The sequence below is a fragment of the Alexandromys fortis genome, unplaced genomic scaffold (genome assembly GCF_014885135.2).
Source record: "Alexandromys fortis isolate MF-2015 unplaced genomic scaffold, M_Fortis_MF-2015_v1.1 scaffold_414, whole genome shotgun sequence".
Lineage (NCBI taxonomy): Eukaryota > Metazoa > Chordata > Mammalia > Rodentia > Cricetidae > Alexandromys > Alexandromys fortis.
In genome coordinates, this window is record NW_026068287.1 from 289395 (window position 1) to 309039 (window position 19645).

Below are 19645 nucleotides of genomic sequence, written 5' to 3' on the forward strand. Positions count from 1 at the left end.
AGTCCCCCTCCCTCGTCAGCCCAAAGAGCAATCAGGGTTCCCTGCCCTGTGGGAAGTCCAAGGACCACCCACCTCCATCCAGGTCTAGTAAGGTGAGCATCCAAACTGCCTAGGCTCCCACAAAGCCAATACATGCAGTATGATAAAAAACCCATTGCCATTGTTATTGAGGTCTCAGTAGTCCTCCTTGTCCGCTATGTTCAGCGAGACCGGTTTTAACCCAGGCTTTTTCAGACCCAGGCCAGCTGGCCTCATGATTTGTGACACAGCATTGTTTACTCCTTCTAAAATCAGGTTGAGTAGAGGCGATGAGAAAAACATCTTTGCTTTGCTGTAGATTAGAGGAAAACCATGAAGTTCTTTGCCATTAAGGATAATGTTAGCTGTGGGTTTGCAGTGGACGCTCTTATTACTAGCTTGAGGGAAGTCTCCTAAAAGGTCGAATTTGTAGACTGATGGCTTTTCTAAACCTTTGGAGACAATGATCTTATTTTTCCCCAGTGGACTGTTAATGGGGGTAGTTTACACTGACTTTTTAACTATTGACGTTTTATAACAAGGGTAGACCCATTATGGTCATCATAAATTGTACTTTTGTGAATTGAAAAATTCCAGAAGGTCAAATGACTGAATTTGAAGATTATGGAGGTTTAAAATGTAGGTGAGTGTCTACTTACCTAGAGCTACTTTCATTCCCCTTGACCACCCGTGTCTAACCTAACATCTTTTTTACTACAAGAATCTTTACAAAAGCAAAACACTAGCTTCCACCATTCTGAAAGCTAAGGAAGTAATCAGATAGCACATGAAACCTATGTTTGGGTGGAGGCCTCACCCCAGCCCCTGGCATCCATATACCCAAAGAGTCTGGAATGTTTGGGCTAAGGCTTCAACCCAGCCCCTGGCATCCATATACCCAAAGAGTCTGGAATGCTCAGGTGGAAGTTCCATCTCAAGCCTCCTCCCCTGGGAGTTGCCTTATTCCAGACTCCACCTCCAAGACAGCCTGCCAAATGATGAACACTCCCCAGAGATGCTCAAGACCATTCCCAGGGGCTATTTAAACTGCTCCCCAGAGAACAAACATGTGGTTTTCTGGTCTTCCTTCCCCATCTCCTCTCTGGGGGATTGAAAGGCCACCCGGGAGCATTGGTATCCATCAAATCTGGGCAAATTTGGTTTGATTTGGTCTGATTTGGATTATTGCCTTGGTGGAGAGGTTTATGGGGAGCAGAAACTTTTCCCACTGAGGGGGCTGTTTTTCCCACTGGTCCAAGGACACATGTTGGGAAAACCCCCTCCCTTGCACCTACTCTCCACCAGGCTAAGATCCACTTTGTCTGGGTAAGTTCCGATTTCCAAGTCATTGCCTTTAAAAGCCCAGGGCCTCATCTGATTTTCAGGTTGTCCTATTGAAGACACAGCTATGCCAGGTGCCCAACCTGACTGGGACAAGAACCTGCCTTGTCCCTGTGGGATTCCTTTATCAGGAGCCATCCTGTTAAGGTATTTTCCACACCCCTCTGTTTGTTTTTTTTTTTAGTCTACCACAGTGGATGCATCGCATTAGGCTTTGAGTTCGGCATAGACTTGCAAAATGGGCACTTGCAATTCAAAGCCAGATACTCAAGCACCCTTGGGCTGCCTTTTACAAAAGCTTTTTAAATTGGGACTGTTCGCTGCCACTGCCCTGAATGGCTAATCTCTCTGTGCACTAAGATCTGGCCTCAATATGACCTTGACAATGAGACATGACCTTGAAAATTTTTGCCAATATTGGGATAAGTGGGCAGAACTCTCATATGTCCAGGCTTCCTGGGCACCATGCTTCCATCCCTCCCTCAGTAGCCAGTATCTTACAGCACTGGTTTTGGTTGCCAGGATCAAGGCACCTCTCCAGATTCCCATCTATCTGGGAATTGGGACCCTGAAAGTTCTGCCAGGACCATGCTGCCAGAGACACTGGCCCCTCCCCCACTCCCCCAACCCTGACTACCCAACCCCCTCCTATGGGGCCACATTCTTCACATTCCTCCCCAGCCAAAGAGAAGGTTGAAGGCCAACTTCCTCCTCCTTACCCACCTTCCTCCCCTCCCCTTCCTCCTACTGTCCCTCCCTACCCTTCTGTGCCACAACCTACCTCTTGGTCCACCTCTAAACACTGGCCTAACCCTGCCTCCCCAATCCTCCCTGTCTCTTCTCACATGTCAAACCCCTGTCCTTCTCTGCCCTCTCCAAGAGGTAGCTGGAGCTGATAGAATTGTTAGAGTCCATATTTTCTTCTCTCTTCAGGGCATCTCACAATTAGAAAAATGGTTGAATTCCTTCTCTTCTAATCCTTCTCTTTATATCAAGGAGTTTTGCCATCTGTCCCAGGCCTACGATTTAACCTGGCACAATCTCTATGTCATCCAGGCCTCTACTCTCACTCCTAAAGAGCAAAGTCAAATTTAGGCAGCAGCTAGACAGTATGCAGACCAGATCCATCTAGTGGACAATATAGTCCCTGTGGGGGACTTGGCCATGCCACATCCTGGGATTATCAACCAGGTCAAAACGGTCGGCAAAGGCGGGACATCATGGTCTGCTTCCTCCTTCAGGGTATGGAGATGGTCTTGGAAAAGGTTGTTAATTTTGATAAACTCCCAGAGATCACACAGTTAGCTGATGAAAACCTGGCCATTTTTTTAAAACTGATTACAAGAGACCATGGTTCAATATAGTCGACTGGACGCAGCCTCCCCAGGGGAGCTATAGTTCTGCCCACCCATTTCATTTCTCAGTCAGCACCAGATATTAGAAAGAAATTAAAAAAGGCTGAGGAGGGTCCCCAAACTCCCATACAGGAATCGGTGAAAATGGCCTTTAAAGTTTTTAATACCTGAGAAGAGGCAGCTGAGTCCTCCCGACAGAAGGCTATGCTCCAAGCCCAAGCCCTAGCAGCTGCCCTGAGGCCACCGAGACCCCCACAAGGGGAACAAGGGAAGTCGACCATGAGACTCCATCTTGCTGGAGCTCAGCCTAAGTCAACTCCTCCAGGAGTCTGCTACAAATGTGGCCATAATGGTCATTTGGTTCAATATTGCCCTGAGCCTCAGCTGCCTATGAGGCCATACCCTATCTGGCGGCAGCCTGGACACTGGAAATCACAATGACCCCGTGCAGGCTCTTCCTCTATGCCACGCCATAGAGGTCCAGCCTCACCAACACTGGCACGTGAGACTGTGCCAGCCTGCAAACTACTCAGCCTGGTGGAGGATTGACATGGCCCAGACTTGGTGACTCTCATTGCCCTCTCGGAGCCTAGGGTAACACTGTAGGTTGTGGGTAAGTCCATTACTTTTCTTTTGGACACGGGAGCTACCTACTCTGCTTTAATATCTCATTCGGGTCCTACAGTTCCCTCACCAATTTCCGTCATGGGGTGGGGGGCCAGGACCCTTTCCTTCCCATTTAAGACCGCATCACTGCCCTGTGTTCTTGCAGGGCAATTCTTTTCTCATTCTTTCCTAGTCTTACCTGCTTGCCTTGTATCCCTACTTGGTTGTGACATTCTCAGCTGCTTGGGGCCACACTCACCCTCTCCTGAGTCCCACTGTCTTCTCACCTTAATAGCCTCGCATGTTCCTATCCCAGACTGTCCTGTCTCTACCCTCCTTTATCCAGTGGATCCCCAACTATGATCTATCTCCACCCTTGTGGTTGCTACTCACCACCAGCCAGTCCTAGTTCATCTTAAGGACCCTTCTTCCTTCCTTTCCAGACCCCAGTTTCCTATTCCTGAAACCCACCACAGAGGCCTTCAGCCTATTGTCACCCGCCTTCTATCTCAGGGACTTTTCATTCCTATTGACTCACCCTACAACACTCCCATTCTTCCGGTGCGTAAGCCTTCTGGTACTTGCTGTTTGGTTCAAGACCTCTGCCTGATAAATGAAGCAATTATTCCATTTCACCCAGTGGTTAACAACCCTGACAATCTCCGGTCTAAAGTCCCTCCTGCCACTTCCCAGTTCACTGTTCTGGACCTGAAAGGTGCCTTCTTTACTGTCCTTTTACACCCCGACTCATACTTCCTCTTTGCCTTCACCTGGGAGGACCCTGGCACCCAATCCTCCAGACAGCTTATGTGGATTGATCTCCCTCAGGGTTTTCAGGACCACTTTCATTTCTTTGGCTAAGCCCTGACTCTGGATCTTTCTACCTTTGACCCCAGTCCTAGAACACTTCTCCAATAGGTTGATGATCTTCTCTGCAATCCCACATTTCCTCTGTCACAACAGGGCCACTGCTTGGTTCCTGAACTTCCTCAGATCCCTGGGATATCGAGTCTCACCAGCTAAGTAAGGTTCAGCTGTGCTCTCCTACTCTGGTGTATTTGGGTGTTCAACTCAGCCAGGGGCCTAAGACCCTCACCTCCGACAGGGTTCAGGCCCTGCGGGATTTACACCCCCTAACCACAGCGGCTCAGATTATCTCATTTTGGGGCCTGATAGGATTCTTCCATCACTGGATCCCTAACTTTGTAATTACAGCCAAGCCTCTGTACCAGGAAGCCAGAGAGACTCCCACGGGGCCTCTCACCCACCCGGCCACCATCTGCTGCCACTTCTCTCTACTGCAAGATGCCCTTCTAACAGCCCCTGCCCTTGCTCTTCCAGACCCCTTGAGATCTTACCATCTCTATACAGATGAGAGGTCAGGAGTAGCCACTGGAGTTCTAACCCAACAGGTTGAGCCTTCAAATTGGGCTGTTGCCTTTTTGTCCAAACAGCTGGACCTCACCATCTGTGGATGGCAGCCATGCTTGAGAGCTCTGGTAGCATCAGCTGAACTCACTTGGGGGCTCTCAAGGTCACCCTGTCCAGGCCAATCATGGTATACTCCACTCACCGCCTCTCAGACTTTCTGAATCATTCTTCTCTCTCCCTCCTTGGGCCCTCATGAGTCCAAGTCTTTAACTTACTGATTCTAGAAAACCCTCAGATTACCTTGGCTTCCAGTCCTGCCCTAAACTCTGCAACCCTCCTTCCTGTTGCCTTCTCCTCTGATACCTCCTCTAACTTGTACCCAGAGGATGTGGAGGCCTTATGCTCATCATGGTCTGGTTTCCTAGACCAAGCACTCAGAAGTCCCCAATTCACCCTGTTTATTGATGGAAGTTCTCTTATAGACAAATCAGGAAACCACCTGGTGGCATATGCAGTTGTCACTTCCACTAAAACAGTTGGAGTGACCTGCCTGCCAATGGGAACCTCCTCACAAAAGGCAGAATTAATCACCTTGACTAGAGTGCTCCACATAGCCAATGGTCAATGGGATAATATCTATACTGACTCTAAACATGCCTTTTTAATAGCCCATACCCATTCTCTGCTCTGGAAGGAAAAGGGTTTCCTCACTACCAAGGGCACTCCCATAGTTAATGGACCCCTTATAGCTAAGCTCTTGGAGGCGCTCCAGCTCCCTGTGGAAGTAGCCATAATTCACTGCCAGGGCACCAGTCCTCCAAGGACCCAGTGGCCTTAGGCAATGTCAAAGATAACTCAGTGGCCCGGGGGCTGGCCTCCAGTTCCTTGGATTCCACAGAACATATTTTGTTTTTGTCTCCCCGTTATCAGCCCTGCTATCAATCAGAAGAGAAGGACAAGCTCATAAAAAGTGGGGAGCACAAAAACAAAGAATGGATGGTTCTATTTAAATAACTGTTTCATCCTTCCTCAAGACCAGGCACTGTCAATCATTTCAGACACCCACCAGAGCTTACACACCGGCCGCAAAGCTTTATTCCATTTCTTAGAGCCCCTCTTTGACCCCACCCATCTCCAAGCATGTATTTCACAGGGTCATTTTTCCTGTCAGATCTGTGCCAAGGGGGCTCTCCATATACATCAGTCTTTGCATCAGCTTCGTGGACATCAACTGAGCAAAGATTGGCAGGTTGATTTCACCCAAATGCCTACTCATAAAAAACTCTGATATCTCCTAACTCTTGTGGACACTTTTACAGGATTGATAAAAGTGTGTTCGGCCTCCAGGGAGACAGCAGATGTGGTGGTTCAGGTACTCCTGGACCCCATCATTCCTCGGTTTGGCATTCCAAAGACTATCCAGATGGACAATGGGCCAGCTTTTACTTCCAGGGTCATGGAGCTTGTGTCAGAAGTTCTCAACATCTCCTAGAAGCTCCATATCCCCTACCTCCCACAATCCCCAGGAAAGGTGGAGAGGGCCAATGGACTCATCAAACAAGAGCTAAACAAGCTCTCCATTGAACTCAGGTTATCTTGGCCCTCCCTCCTCCCCATTGCCTTTACCCATCTCTGGGCCACTCCACATTCTACTGTGGGTCTAAGCCCTTTTGAGCTCCTTTATGTCAGGCCCTTCCTCCTTAATCGCCACCTCCCTGCCCAAACTCCTCCAATGACTGGGTACCTACCCTACCTCTCCCTTCTGAGGTCCCTTCTCTGTTCACATTCTGACAGCTGTCTCCCTACCCCCACACCGAAGGAATCCAAAGCCCCTGAACCTACTCCACTCTCCCTGGGGGACAGAGTACTTCTCAAAAAGCTAGTTCCTAGGTCTCTCGAACCTTGAGGGACAAGACCTCACACAAAGATCCTTGCCACCCCTTCGGCTGCCAAGCTTCTGAGACACCCATGCTGGTACCCCCTCTCCAGGCTCAAGTGGACACCTACTCAGGATACTTGCAACCTGCCTTCTCATCTCCCTCAAGGAACAAATGCCCGAGGTCTCCAGGATGGCACTTAACTGGATGCCTTTCCACCCACACCTTCTGCTGAGCATGAGCCCACCAACTCCCAACTCTCCTCTCCCCCATGTCACCCCATATCTGCAGGAAGCAGCTAGATGTGAACCAGCACCCCTATACCCAAAGAGTCTGGGATGTTTGGGTGAAAGCCTCATCCCAGCCCCTGGTATCCATATACCCAAAGAGTCTGGAATGCTTGGGCTCAGGTTCCAATCCAGCTCCTGGCATCCATATATCCAAAAAGTCTGGAATGCTCAGGTGGATGTTCCATCACAAGCCCCCTACTCTGGAAATTGCCTTAGTCCAGACTCCACCTCCAAGAAAGTCCGCCAAATGACAACCCCTCCCCAGAGATGCTCAAGGTCACTCCCACAGGCTATTTAAACTGCCCCCAGAGAACAAACATGTGGTTTTCCAGTCTTCCTTCCCCGGCTCCTCTCTGAGGGGCTGGAAGGCCACCTAGGAGCATTGGTATCCATTAAACCTGGGCTTTTCCTAATTTGGTTGGATTTGGTCTGATTCAGATTATTGTATTACTGGAGAGGTTTATGGGGTGCAGAAACTTTTCAACCCATACCAATGTTCTTTCTGGCTTGCTGTAACCTGTCTACCTGTGGCCCCCTTTAATGTATTTGACAAGTACTTTTATGATTTTTTAAAAATTCTGTGTCTAGGGCTGGAGAGATGGCTCAGTGGTTAAGAGCACTGCCTGCTCTTCCAAAGGTCCTGAGTTCAATTCCCAGCAACCACATGGTGGCTTACAACCATCTGTAATGAGATCTGGTGCCCTCTTCTGGCCTGTAGACAGAATACTGAGAATACTGTATACATAATAAATAAATAAATCTTTAAAAAAAAATTCTGTGTCTAATAAAATCTTTTTTTTTTTTTTTTTTTTTTTTGGTTTTTCGAGACAGGGTTTCTCTGTGGCTTTGGAGCCTGTCCTGGAACTAGCTCTTGTAGACCAGGCTGGTCTCGAACTCACAGAGATCGAGATTAAAGGCGTGTGCCACCACTGCCCGGCATCTAATAAAATCTTATGCAACTTCTTCAATACTGGACATATTTGTGGTGCTTTGAATGAGAATGGCCCCCATATGCTCATATATTTGGAGGCTTTCACCCCAGTTGGTGGAACTGCTTGCGAAAGATTAGGAGATGTGGCTTAGCTGGGGGAGGTGCGACACTGTGGATGAGCTTTGAGCTTCTGAAAGATCATGCCATCCCCAGTCTCTTTCTCTCTGCTCATACTTGTAGCTCAGGACGTTGGTTCTCAGATGTTCTTGTTCTCAGCCTTCGCTCTGCCATCATGGATTCTAACCCCCTGAAACCATAAACCCAGATCAACCACTTTGTTTAACTAGTTGCTTTGGTCATACCATGAGTCTTTTGAAATCTCAAAGCCTACCTTCAATGACATACCTCCTCCAAGGCCACAACTCTTAATCTTTCCCAAACAGTTCTACCAGTTGGGGACCGATAAAGCATTCAAACATACGAGCCAATAGGGGCCAATTCTCATTCAAACCACCACAATGATATTTGTGGAAACCTGAATATGTGTGTTCCCAGGTCACTCATATTTGACCCCAGAATAAACTCTCTCGTATGTCCTTTGAGGTGACAGTTGGATTTTTGCATCAATACTTTCCATATATTATTAGGGCATTTTTATAATAACTTATTCAGGAATTTTGTGCCTCCATTTAGGGGGATTTTTATCTTCATTAAAAGCACAATTTTATAATGTGAGTTAGGAGCTGTACAGGCTTGAAATTCTCCATTAAATGTATAATCAAATTCATTAGTAAAAGCATTTGAAACATTTGGGCTTACGGATTTCTGTTTCAAAATGATTTTAGCAGTTACACAGCTATCATTATAATAATTATAGTACAGTTTGCGTTATTTATTTCATCATGGGTGAATTTTTGTTGTTTAATGAAGTTAAGGTTTTGATTAACTTTGATAAATTACTGATTATATATGTATATATACACACATATTTACAAAGAGGTTCAGAATGTCCCTTATTAGCTATTTTTATCATGAGCTATATAATATTCCCTATTTTATACTTGATAATAGAAACCTATCCACTTCCCCCTCTGATGTTTCTTTCCCTTTCTTACTTTTTTTTTGTTGGCTTTTTGAGACAGGGTTTCTCTGTAGCTTTGGAGCCTGTCCTGGAGCTAGCTCTTGTAGACCAGGTTAGCTTTAAACTCACAGAGATTCGCCTACCTCTGCCTCCCGAGTGCTGGGATTAAAGGCGTGCGCCACCACCGCCTGGCCCCCTTTCTTACTCTTCTGGATAAGTAGGTGTTATAACTCACTATCTATCCTCTTACTATATATTGCAAGCCAAAGAGAAACCAACCTTCAAAATTCTGAGTAACATTTCTATTTCAAATGAATATTCATTGTTTTGGCACCAACCTAAGTGCTGAAGGCTTCGCAAATCTGCCAGCAGTTAGTGGATCCTAAGAGCAGGGAATGATATCAACAAAATCAGATACCATAAATGAGAGTCATCACAAAAAAAGAATACATTATTCAAAAATTATGAGACATATCATAAACCAGGAACATGTTACTTGTGCACAGGAGCTGAAAGGGTATACCAGAACTTGCTAATGAGATGCTTCTGATAGCGGATTATTTAAATACATTTTTATTTTTTAAAATTAAAATACTTTTGTTTTATTTTTATTACTATTAATATTTTTATTCATTCTTCTCTCATACATTATATGCTGACAATAATTTCCCCTCCCTCCACTCCTCTCAGTTCCTTCCCACTCCTCCTCTTTCCTCCAGATCCACTTCTCCTCCATTTCTCTTCAGAAAAGAGCTGGCATCCCAGGGATAGCAACTGAACATGGAATAACAAGTTGCAACAAGACTAGGCACAAGCCCTCATATCAAGGCTGGGTGAGATGACCCAGTAGGAGGAAAAGGGTCCTACAAGTAGGAAAAAGAGTCAGAGACAGCCCTCACCCCCAAGGTTAGAAGTCCCACAAGAACACCAAGCTCCATCAACATAACTTATGTGCAGAGGACCTAGTTCAGACCCATAAGGCCCTGTGACTGTCAATTCAGTCTCTGTGAGCCCCTATGAGACCAGGTTAGTTGTAGGTTTTCTTGTGGAGTTGATTCTATTTCTCCTGGTGCCCTTGACCCCTCTGGCTCCTTATCTCTTTATAACACTACTATTCTATTTTCCCTTCCTTAGAAGACCCCTTCCTCTACCCAGTCCCTCTACTCAGCTAGGTACCTAACTGACCTTGAACCTCTGATTCTCCTGTTTCCACTTCTCAAATCCTCAAATTACATATGTGTACCACAACATCTGGTACAAATTTCCATTTATTGATTTATATGTTGGTTATAGGTGTGTTTCCGTTTTACAAAATATTTATAAGGTAATATTTTTTTGTTTCTTTATTTGCTTTTTAAATCTTTTGAGACTTTCACATATGAGTATTGTACTTTCATTATTTTCCCTTTCGTTGCCTCCCCAAATGCATCTTATGTCCTTCCATTCACTCTCAAATTCATGATGTCTTCTCTAATTATCATTATTGCACACATATAATATGTATATACAAACACAATCTGCTGAGTTCCTTTGGTGTTGTTCACGTGTATACGTGTTCAGGGTTGACCACGTCAGACGGGATAACCTATCATGGGTTTCACCCTTGGAAGAGACTGATTTGACCTCTCTCAGCAGCCATTAACTGCCTGGAGCTCTTCTAGGGCAGTGTTCTCAAGCTTCCTAATGCTGTGACCCTTTAATACAGTTCCTCATGTTGTGCTGACTCCAAGCACAAAATTATTTTCATTGCTATGTCATAACTGTAATTTTTACTACTGCTATGAATCATAATGTAAATATTTTGGGAGATGGAGGTTTGCCAGAGGGGTTGCGACCCATAAGTTCAGAACCGCAGTTCTAGAGAGAGCCTTATGAAAATTTTCCTATCCACATTGGTATGCCAACTAGTGTTGGTCTTCTTTAGACATCTCGCTGAGATTTCCTGAATGCGGTTTCTCTGTCATATGTAGAAGACACTATCCTAAAGCAAAATTGTGGTATTTAAAAATCTTCCTGTTTCTCCTTCTGGATGTTCCCGGAGCCTTAGGTCAAAATTCAGAGAACAGCTGACTATTGGGTGTCCACGCCCAAATGTGTTTTTGCCTTTTTATAAGAAAATAGGCATAATTTTGTTTTGTGTACTTATCTTTTTTTTGGGGGGGGGCAAAGTTTCCCCATGTAGGTAGCCCTGCCTGGCTGGCCTGGAACTCATTTTGTAGACCAGGCTGGCCTCAAACTCACAGAGATTCATCTGCCTCTGCCTCCTGAGTGCTTGGATGAAAGGCATTCTTCATTATTGCCTAGCTTTATGTAATTACCTTTATGCTATATTTTATAATAAAATGCTTTAAAGGGGAAATATTGAATTTATTATAATGTATAAATATCATTTACACTTAAAATATAGTGGGGAAAAGCTTTGATTTAGTGATGAACCCTGTAAAGTTCTATGCAGAGACTGGACAAGTCTTGTCCAAAGTCAGTTATTCTGCTACAGAGAATTGAATCTCTGTCCCTTTCTCTGCCTGTCTCTGTCTGTCTCTCTGCCTTGCTTCTTGCATTTCTGAATCCTATAAATGACAGACTATAAAGGACATCTATCCACTATTCCTCCTTTCTCCTTTAAAGTTATAAAAGCAGAACACCCTCTGTTCTCTACAAGATACCCCAAGTAACAATTTTGATAAGATTTTATGATTAATTCAGTTGACTCCGAAGAAGACAAAAGTCTAAATCTGTCATGTTTATTTGAATAAATTGCTTTATGTGAGAACAGCCTCCTGAACTTCGACAGATTCTCCTAACCCCATTTAAAGATACCTATCCTAGGTTCACCAAATGTCCCAGCACATACCTGGGGTATTGTCCAGAAGCCCATCTTTACACTTCAACTCTGTTTTTCCTATTCATTCCCTTTATTTCACAATAAAAGAAATAAATAGATTACCTAAGGAAGAAGAATGAAGGGCTATCTTAAAATCCTGGGAACTGCATACAGCTGTGGCAGCCCTAAACTGAACAATATCAAGGGCCCTGATATTCCCATAGTGTATGGAACACAGTTCTCAAATCACCAGGCATTCACTTGCTTTGTAACATCGTACTTTGTTGTTGGGTTGATTTAAAATAAATTCTCCACCTAGAAAATGCAAATTGTATTGTCCCCTGCTTCACCTCTCTGTTTGCTGTAAGATAATTTACAAACAATGCCATCCGGGTTTTAGATAAAATGTCAATTTTGTCTGATGGCGAGAGTCTATTGATTAGAGCCTTAAGGATATTTTTCCACCTCAGAGGTCGTAGTTGCTTTAACTGAGCTTATAGCCACGGCTTCTTTAATCATCACAGCTTCATTGATTCTTACTGTAAACCCAGTTCTGGTTTCAGGCTCTCCGAATGAAGGTGAAAGATCGTGGCCTGAGATTCTAGAGTATACTCTTGGAGAAGTCCCGGTGAACAGGGCAGGTGCCTTAGTGCACCTGCCAGCTACGGTCCAGGTACCAGAACGCATCGTTGAAAACACTGCCTTCCTTGGAAATTTAAAAATATCTTTAACCCCATCCTTAAAATGAAAGCCGATAGGGCACCAGTGGGACCGAATCAGCCTCTAGATTTCAAATTAATAAGTGATCTTAAGTTGCAATCACTATCTATACATCTCTTAAATCCACGGCTAAGCATTACTTATTCTCCCCCGCCCCCCCAACCTTGGGTTGCTCATTTTGCCTCCATTTATTCAATAGGGGTTTTTGTTTTATGTGAAAATTTTAGTAGAATTTGAAGTCAGGTGTGTAGCTAAGGTTTAATCATTGGGATGTGGTCAAATCATTCTCCCAGTATGAACCAAAGTAAATAGGAAATCTCATTTTAAAAACTGTACTTATGGACTTAGCCTCTGTCTGAGAATTAAAGGGGACAAACCTACGGATGGCAGTGAGGGGTCAATTCACCACAGGCGTTGGGTCAGGGGTGGAGGAGTCGGAAGTGATTGGGATTTGGGGGAGGAGATTCGCTTACACACAGGAGCCGAGCTTTGAGCGGCCATATCTGCCGCCGCCGCAGCTGTGGATGCAGCATCTGCGCTTTGCTGCCTCCGCGCCGCTGAGGTTCGCGTAGCTATCCCGTGGCTCTTGGCTGCGCCTTGCCACCATCGGTGGACCAGGCTCGTTCTGACCTGCCTACCTCCCTCCTTCTCCGCCTCACCCCGGCTGCTCAGACCATGGATCTCGGCAGCAGCAGCGACTCAGCTCCCGACTGCTGGGATCAGGTGGACATGGAAGCCCCGGGTTCGCCTCCGAGTGGGGATGGAATCGCCTCTGCGGCCACGACAGTGGCCGAGGCAGCGGAAGCGGAGGCCCAGCGCCAGCATCTCAGCATGGCCTTCAGCAGTCAGCTCAACATCAACGCCAAACCTTTCGTGCCTAGCGCAAGAGCCGCGGAGTTCGTGCCCAGCTTCCTGCCGGGATCGGCCCAGCTGCCCGCCCCCACAGCCTCCAGCAGCTACGAAACCTGCACCGGCGGCGCCGCAGACCCTCAAGGTAAAAGGCTGGGATGGGGAGCACCTGTGGAACCTCCCAAGGATGGACCTTTAGTGTCGTGGGAAGGTTCCAGTTCGGTTGTAACCATGGAACTTTCAGAACCTGTTGTAGAAAATGGAGAGGTGGAGATGGCCCTGGAAGAATCGTGGGAGCTTAAAGAACTGAGTGAAGCAAAGCCTGAGGGTTCTTTGGGAGATGCAGGGCCCCCAGAAGAAAGTGGCAAGGAAATGGTGGAGGAGAAAGAGGAAACGAGGAAGTCAAAATCTATGGTCATACCATCAGGTGCTCCTAAGAAAGAACACGTAAATGTGGTGTTCATTGGGCATGTAGATGCTGGCAAGTCAACCATTGGAGGGCAAATAATGTTTTTGACTGGAATGGTTGACCGAAGGACACTGGAGAAATACGAAAGAGAAGCTAAGGAGAAGAACAGAGAGACTTGGTATCTGTCCTGGGCCTTAGACACCAATCAGGAGGAACGAGACAAGGGTAAGACAGTGGAAGTGGGGCGTGCATATTTTGAAACAGAAAAGAAGCATTTCACAATTTTAGATGCCCCTGGCCACAAGAGTTTTGTCCCAAATATGATTGGTGGTGCTTCTCAAGCTGACTTGGCCGTGCTGGTCATCTCTGCCAGGAAAGGAGAATTTGAAACTGGATTTGAGAAAGGTGGACAGACCAGAGAGCATGCGATGCTGGCAAAAACAGCAGGGGTCAAATACCTAATCGTGCTTATTAATAAGATGGATGACCCCACGGTAGAATGGAGCAGTGAGCGGTATGAAGAATGCAAAGAAAAACTGGTGCCCTTTTTGAAAAAAGTTGGCTTCAGCCCTAAAAAGGACATTCACTTTATGCCCTGCTCAGGACTGACAGGAGCAAATATTAAAGAGCAGTCAGATTTGTGCCCTTGGTACACTGGCTTACCATTTATTCCATATTTGGATAGTTTGCCAAACTTCAACAGATCGGTTGATGGGCCAATCAGGTTGCCAATTGTGGATAAGTACAAGGATATGGGCACTGTGGTCCTGGGAAAGCTGGAGTCAGGATCCATTTTTAAAGGGCAGCAGCTCGTGATGATGCCAAACAAGCACAATGTGGAAGTTCTAGGAATAGTCTCTGATGATGCTGAAGCTGATTTTGTAGCCCCGGGGGAAAACATCAAACTCAGACTGAAAGGAATCGAAGAAGAGGAGATTCTTCCAGGCTTCATCCTTTGTGAACCCAGTAATCTTTGCCACTCTGGGCGCACCTTTGATGTTCAGATTGTGATTATTGAGCACAAATCCATCATCTGCCCAGGTTACAACGCGGTGCTGCACATTCACACTTGTATCGAGGAGGTCGAGATAACAGCCTTAATCTCCTTGGTAGACAAGAAGTCAGGAGAAAAAAGTAAGACCCGGCCCCGCTTTGTGAAACAAGATCAAGTGTGCATTGCCCGACTAAGGACAGCAGGAACTATCTGCCTGGAGACATTTAAAGATTTTCCTCAGATGGGTCGTTTTACTCTGAGAGATGAGGGTAAGACAATCGCAATTGGCAAAGTTCTGAAACTGGTCCCAGAGAAGGACTAAGCGATTTCATTGATGCCTCTGCACCCGTAATGTGCGACAGATGGACTGCAATTTACTGCCCATTGATAGACTTTTGTCCGTGTTTTGCAGAGCAATTTCACAGCAAAAATCCATGTTTTGTCAGCTTTCTCATGTTGAGATCTCAGTTCTGTCTCTCTTGAATGCATCCTCCAGTTTCCTCCCTCCATGCCACTCTGCTTCCTTGGACAGATCAGTAATAGCTTTGTAAGTGACGTGTGTGTGACTGCCCACAATACTAAAAATAATATATTTTACATTTTCAATTTCCCTTCGGGATATCTAGACATTTGTTCTGTGCAGAACAATCAGTGTGTCACTGTGTATATGTTAATGAAGATCTCTAATATGTAAATAAAGTGTTCCATTCGAAACTGCAAGATTCGAAATGTGTTTGAATAATGCTTTAATTTATATACAATATAGTTTCATTAGTTTTTTTTCCCAAGTAATTGAATACATTATTACTTGGGCTTAAGAAAAACTCCACTGTTTGAAATGAGGAATTGGCTTTGTGGGAGCCTAGGCAGTTTGGATGCTCACCTTACTAGACCTGGATGGAGGTGGGTGGTCCTTGGACTTCCCACAGGGCAGGGAACCCTGATTGATCTTTGGGCTGATGAGGGAGGGGGACTTGATGGGGGAGGGGGAGGGAAAGGGGAGGTGGTGGCGGGGAGGAGGCAGAAATCTTTAATAAATAAATAAATTTATTAAAAAAAAGAAATGAAGAAATGAGGAATTGGTCAAAACCACACAGGTTTGTACTACAGGAAAACTTAACTATGGAAAAAAAAAACCCTTAGTGCCCTTCCCAGTTAACTGTGTTTTCATTGTCTAAGTTCAATTAGTAAAGGAGTTCTTTTCTACTTACCCAGTTATTATTTGAAAATGAAGATTATCTTTTTTTTTTTTTTTGTCTTCCGTTAGGTCCCATAGTGTTGAGCCCGGCCAAATCACATGTATCCCTAAGGTTTCAGACTATATATTTTGAATAGACTCTTATCCACTCCATCATCTTTAACATGCCTTGCTATCATTCACTGTGAAATTTAGGGTGCAAGACACAATAATGGACACAAGTACTGCAGAGGTAAATTATTGAATTGGGGCCATGTGTCATTAACCGAAACAAAGGCCTTGACGTGGGAAATGAGGAGTCTATTCCTCGTGGCTTAGGGCTCATTAGAATCTGTTCTCCAAACAAATTCATGGTAGTTAGATTTATTGCCAGAAGAATGACTTGCTGACCCTCAGAACTGTCACCTGCTGGAGAGCTTTCTGTCTCGTAAGTAGATAGTGGCTTAGTGTAAAGATCTTCCCAGTGGTGTGCAGAGCCGGCTTCTTTAAGGCACAGCCCTATATTTGGAGTAAGAAACTTCCTTACTAGCCCTCGTGTGCAGGCTGATGGATGTAAGCACTGTGGCTGCAGCACCCGGGGCCTATGCTCAGGCAATGCAGTGTTTTTTCCATGGTCTGTTTCTTTGTGTGAAGCCTGTGTCTCCTTCTCCGTGGTCCTTTCCTTTTTGTGCCCATGACACTCCTGTCTCAGTGTATTAGATCGTTACTGACGGTGTTAGATTGCTAACAGCAGGGCTCTATTGTGCATCATCAGAGCACCCTCTTGAGAGAAAGATTTTAGCTTGCCGGGCATCGGCTAACCTGATCCACAAGGAACCCCGTGCAGCCATGAACACAGCCGTTTAATCGTAAATGTCAGTGGCTGTTTGGTTTCATCTTTTGGCATTCAGAGATCCTCCTTTTTTGTGTGTGTACTAAATTTTGTACAACAATCAGGCCAGTCTAGTACTTGGTAAAAATTATACCTTAGCAGTCACTTTATGGAGAATGTCCCCCTAGCCATGTTGGCCCCACTGTGTAACCTAGGCTGGCCTTGAGCTTGTGGTGATCAGCCTGCTTCAGTACTCTTAGTGTTGAAATTATACATGTAAGCCACCACGTCCAGCTCTTGGCAGCCATTTTTAAAAAATTTAACGCTATATTACTGTCAAAGTAATTTTAGTAATTGACCAATATCTATATCTATCTATATCTATGTATGTATGTGTGTATTATATTTACAAATTCAACACACACACACACACAATCTCTCTCACACTTTTGGCCAAAAGAAAAGCCAGGATAGAACTCTGTTTCTACCTGTTTCGGATAATTTTTCAAAAAAATTGGTTCCTAAATGTTTGTGTGTATGAGAGAGGCATACACATAACATTCAGAGAAAATGTCATAATGCTTAAAAGTCTATTTTAGAAATTATTTTTTTGCAGTTCACTGAGAATCCTATCCTTCAGGAGGTTGGGGACACCAGAGTCTAACTCTTTTACAATAGTAGATGTGAACCCAGCATCGTGACACCGGCTTGCAGTGTAAACTGAGGCAAGAAGATGATGTGTTCAAGGTCAGTTCTCCAAGGTCACAACGAGTTTGAGGACTGCCTGAGCAACACAGTGACCACCTGCCACACAGAACCACCAGTAGATAAAAACAGACGGTAACGTTTCTTTCAAATTTCTAGGTACTTTCCTTTACAGTTGTTAGCATCTAATATTTTTCAACGTTTCAAATTAGGGCTATTTGCTAGCGCAGCATTAGTTTGCCCAGTGCGCTGAACTACCTGTCTCCATCAGGGGAGTGCCCTGCTAGGGAATTTCTGCTATCTCCAATTCATATTAAATGAACTTTATGATGGTTTAAGTAAGAATGTCCCTTATAGGCTCATGTATTTGAATACTCGGTTCTCCGTTGGCAGTGCTGTTTGGGGGAGGTTTAGGAAGTGCGGTCTTGCTGGAGGTAGTATGTCACTAGGGGTGGGCTTTGATTGTTTTTGGTCTCACCCCACCTCCAGTTGCTCTCTCTGCTTTCTGCCTGCAGTTGAGGCTGTGCGTGCTCAGCTTCCTGCTCCAGCTGTCATGTCTGCTGCTTGCTGCCGTGCTTCCCTGCCGTGCCGATCGTTTCTCTTTCTGGAACCGTGGGCCTAAATAAACCCTTCAGTCTGTAAGTCGCTTCTGGCCATGGTGTGTTATCCCAGATTGCTGTGTAGAACAAGTCATGTTGTTTCTTAGAGGAATGCGGGAATACTGAAACTTGGGACTGGAAAAGGGGTGGGATGCCGTAAGCAGACATTAGTGGGAGCCTTGAAGACTGTAGTGCTGAGAGTAATTCCAAAGGTAGCCTGGCTCACAAGCGCTCAGAAGGGAACAGTGTGAGCATTTGGGTTAGAGCCCATTTCTGTGTTTTTGGCAAAGAAAATGGCTGCCTTCTGCCCCTTTCCTAAGAACTCACTTGAGGCTAAATTCTAAAAAGTGGACTAGGAGTTCTATCCAGGAAACTTGCACGTGTTTAAACACTTCTGCCCCTCCCCCATGTTTTCCTTTACTAGGTTCCAGATCTCCCATTAAGGTATCCATTTGTGTTGATTCTGGTACAGAGTGAAGGCTTCCTGTTTCATTCGACTACATGTGAGCTGACACCATGTTTTTTTGACATCTTTTTAAGGATAAGTTGGTTATAAACACACCCAGTTATTTCTCTATTTTATTTCACTTCTCCGTGTATATTTTTACATGCCTGTGCCATGCTTCTACTTATTTCTATTTTGAATATGCGATACTTCCAAGCTTTGTTCTTTTTACTCAAGATTACTTTGGCTATCCTGGGACATAGTTCTATGGACAAGACTGTTAGTATTTTGACAGACCTTGCCTTGAATCTATAAATTTCTTTAGATAATATGGACATTTTAACAACAGTCATTTGCCCAGCTCATGAAAATTGGAGTCATTTCTTTGGCAGAGGCGAGTGCAGTGCTGTAGCACACTGAATTTGTGGCATGATTATTATTGATCATGCTCTTGCAGGTCTCAGATGAGAAAGAGAAAGCGGCACAAAAAGAACTACAAAATACGCGGTTTGGAGAGACGAAGATCGGCTGGAAGACGGGCTATAACTATAATTGTGAAGGAGATTAACACCACTGAGGAGAGGCCTTCTCTGCTCTTGAATAAATGACAGGGTTCCTTCAGGCCAAGACTCAACCCAGTTAAGCTTCTGACTCGGGAAAGAGAGCCTAGAGTGGTTTCTGCTTCTAGAAAGCAACAGCAAATGAAAGCAGCTGCTGCTGCTGGGGTTCAGGGAAGTGTGGATCCATCCAGAGTCGGCAGCCTAACTTGGCAGTATCATTCCTGTGGTGCTGGCTTTAGAGGCATGAAAGATGCGAGAGTGAAGGGGTTGTAGATTCCTCTTTGTGTGTGTGTGTGTGTGTGTGTGTGTGTGTGTGTTTCCAGAGAGTCTAGGCAGTGTGTGTTAGGGGAGTCTCTGCATGAAGGCCCGGAGAGGCCATTGCATGAAGTTGCGAGAATGAAGCCTATCCCTCAGATGTGAGTGGAGTCAAAGCTGTGAGATATGTGCCCAGGAGAGCTGCGTGCATGAAGCGAAACCAGTCTCAGAGGAGATGTATGTTGGAGGCACCAAAAACTGAAAACACAGAGCCATCCAAGTCCTTTAACGTAGAACATAAGAGTTACAGGATTTAGTGTTTGCCATTCTGGGTTCCTGGCTTCCTTTGGGCCATTTTTCCTTCCTCTGCCTCCTCTCCTCCCTTTCAGGATGGTAATGCATATTC

The 19645-nt window shown here is 45.2% G+C and overlaps 1 protein-coding gene across 1 annotated transcript; it reads left to right on the top strand.

Annotated features, from left to right (window-relative positions):
* Positions 1 to 12907: 12907 nt before the first annotated feature.
* Positions 12908 to 15374, top strand: LOC126494832 (eukaryotic peptide chain release factor GTP-binding subunit ERF3B). Its single transcript, XM_050132254.1, has one exon. The coding sequence runs from the start codon at positions 13090 to 13092 to the stop codon at positions 14986 to 14988; it is 1899 nt and encodes a 632-aa protein (XP_049988211.1). The 5' UTR covers positions 12908 to 13089; the 3' UTR covers positions 14989 to 15374.
* Positions 15375 to 19645: the final 4271 nt, after the last annotated feature.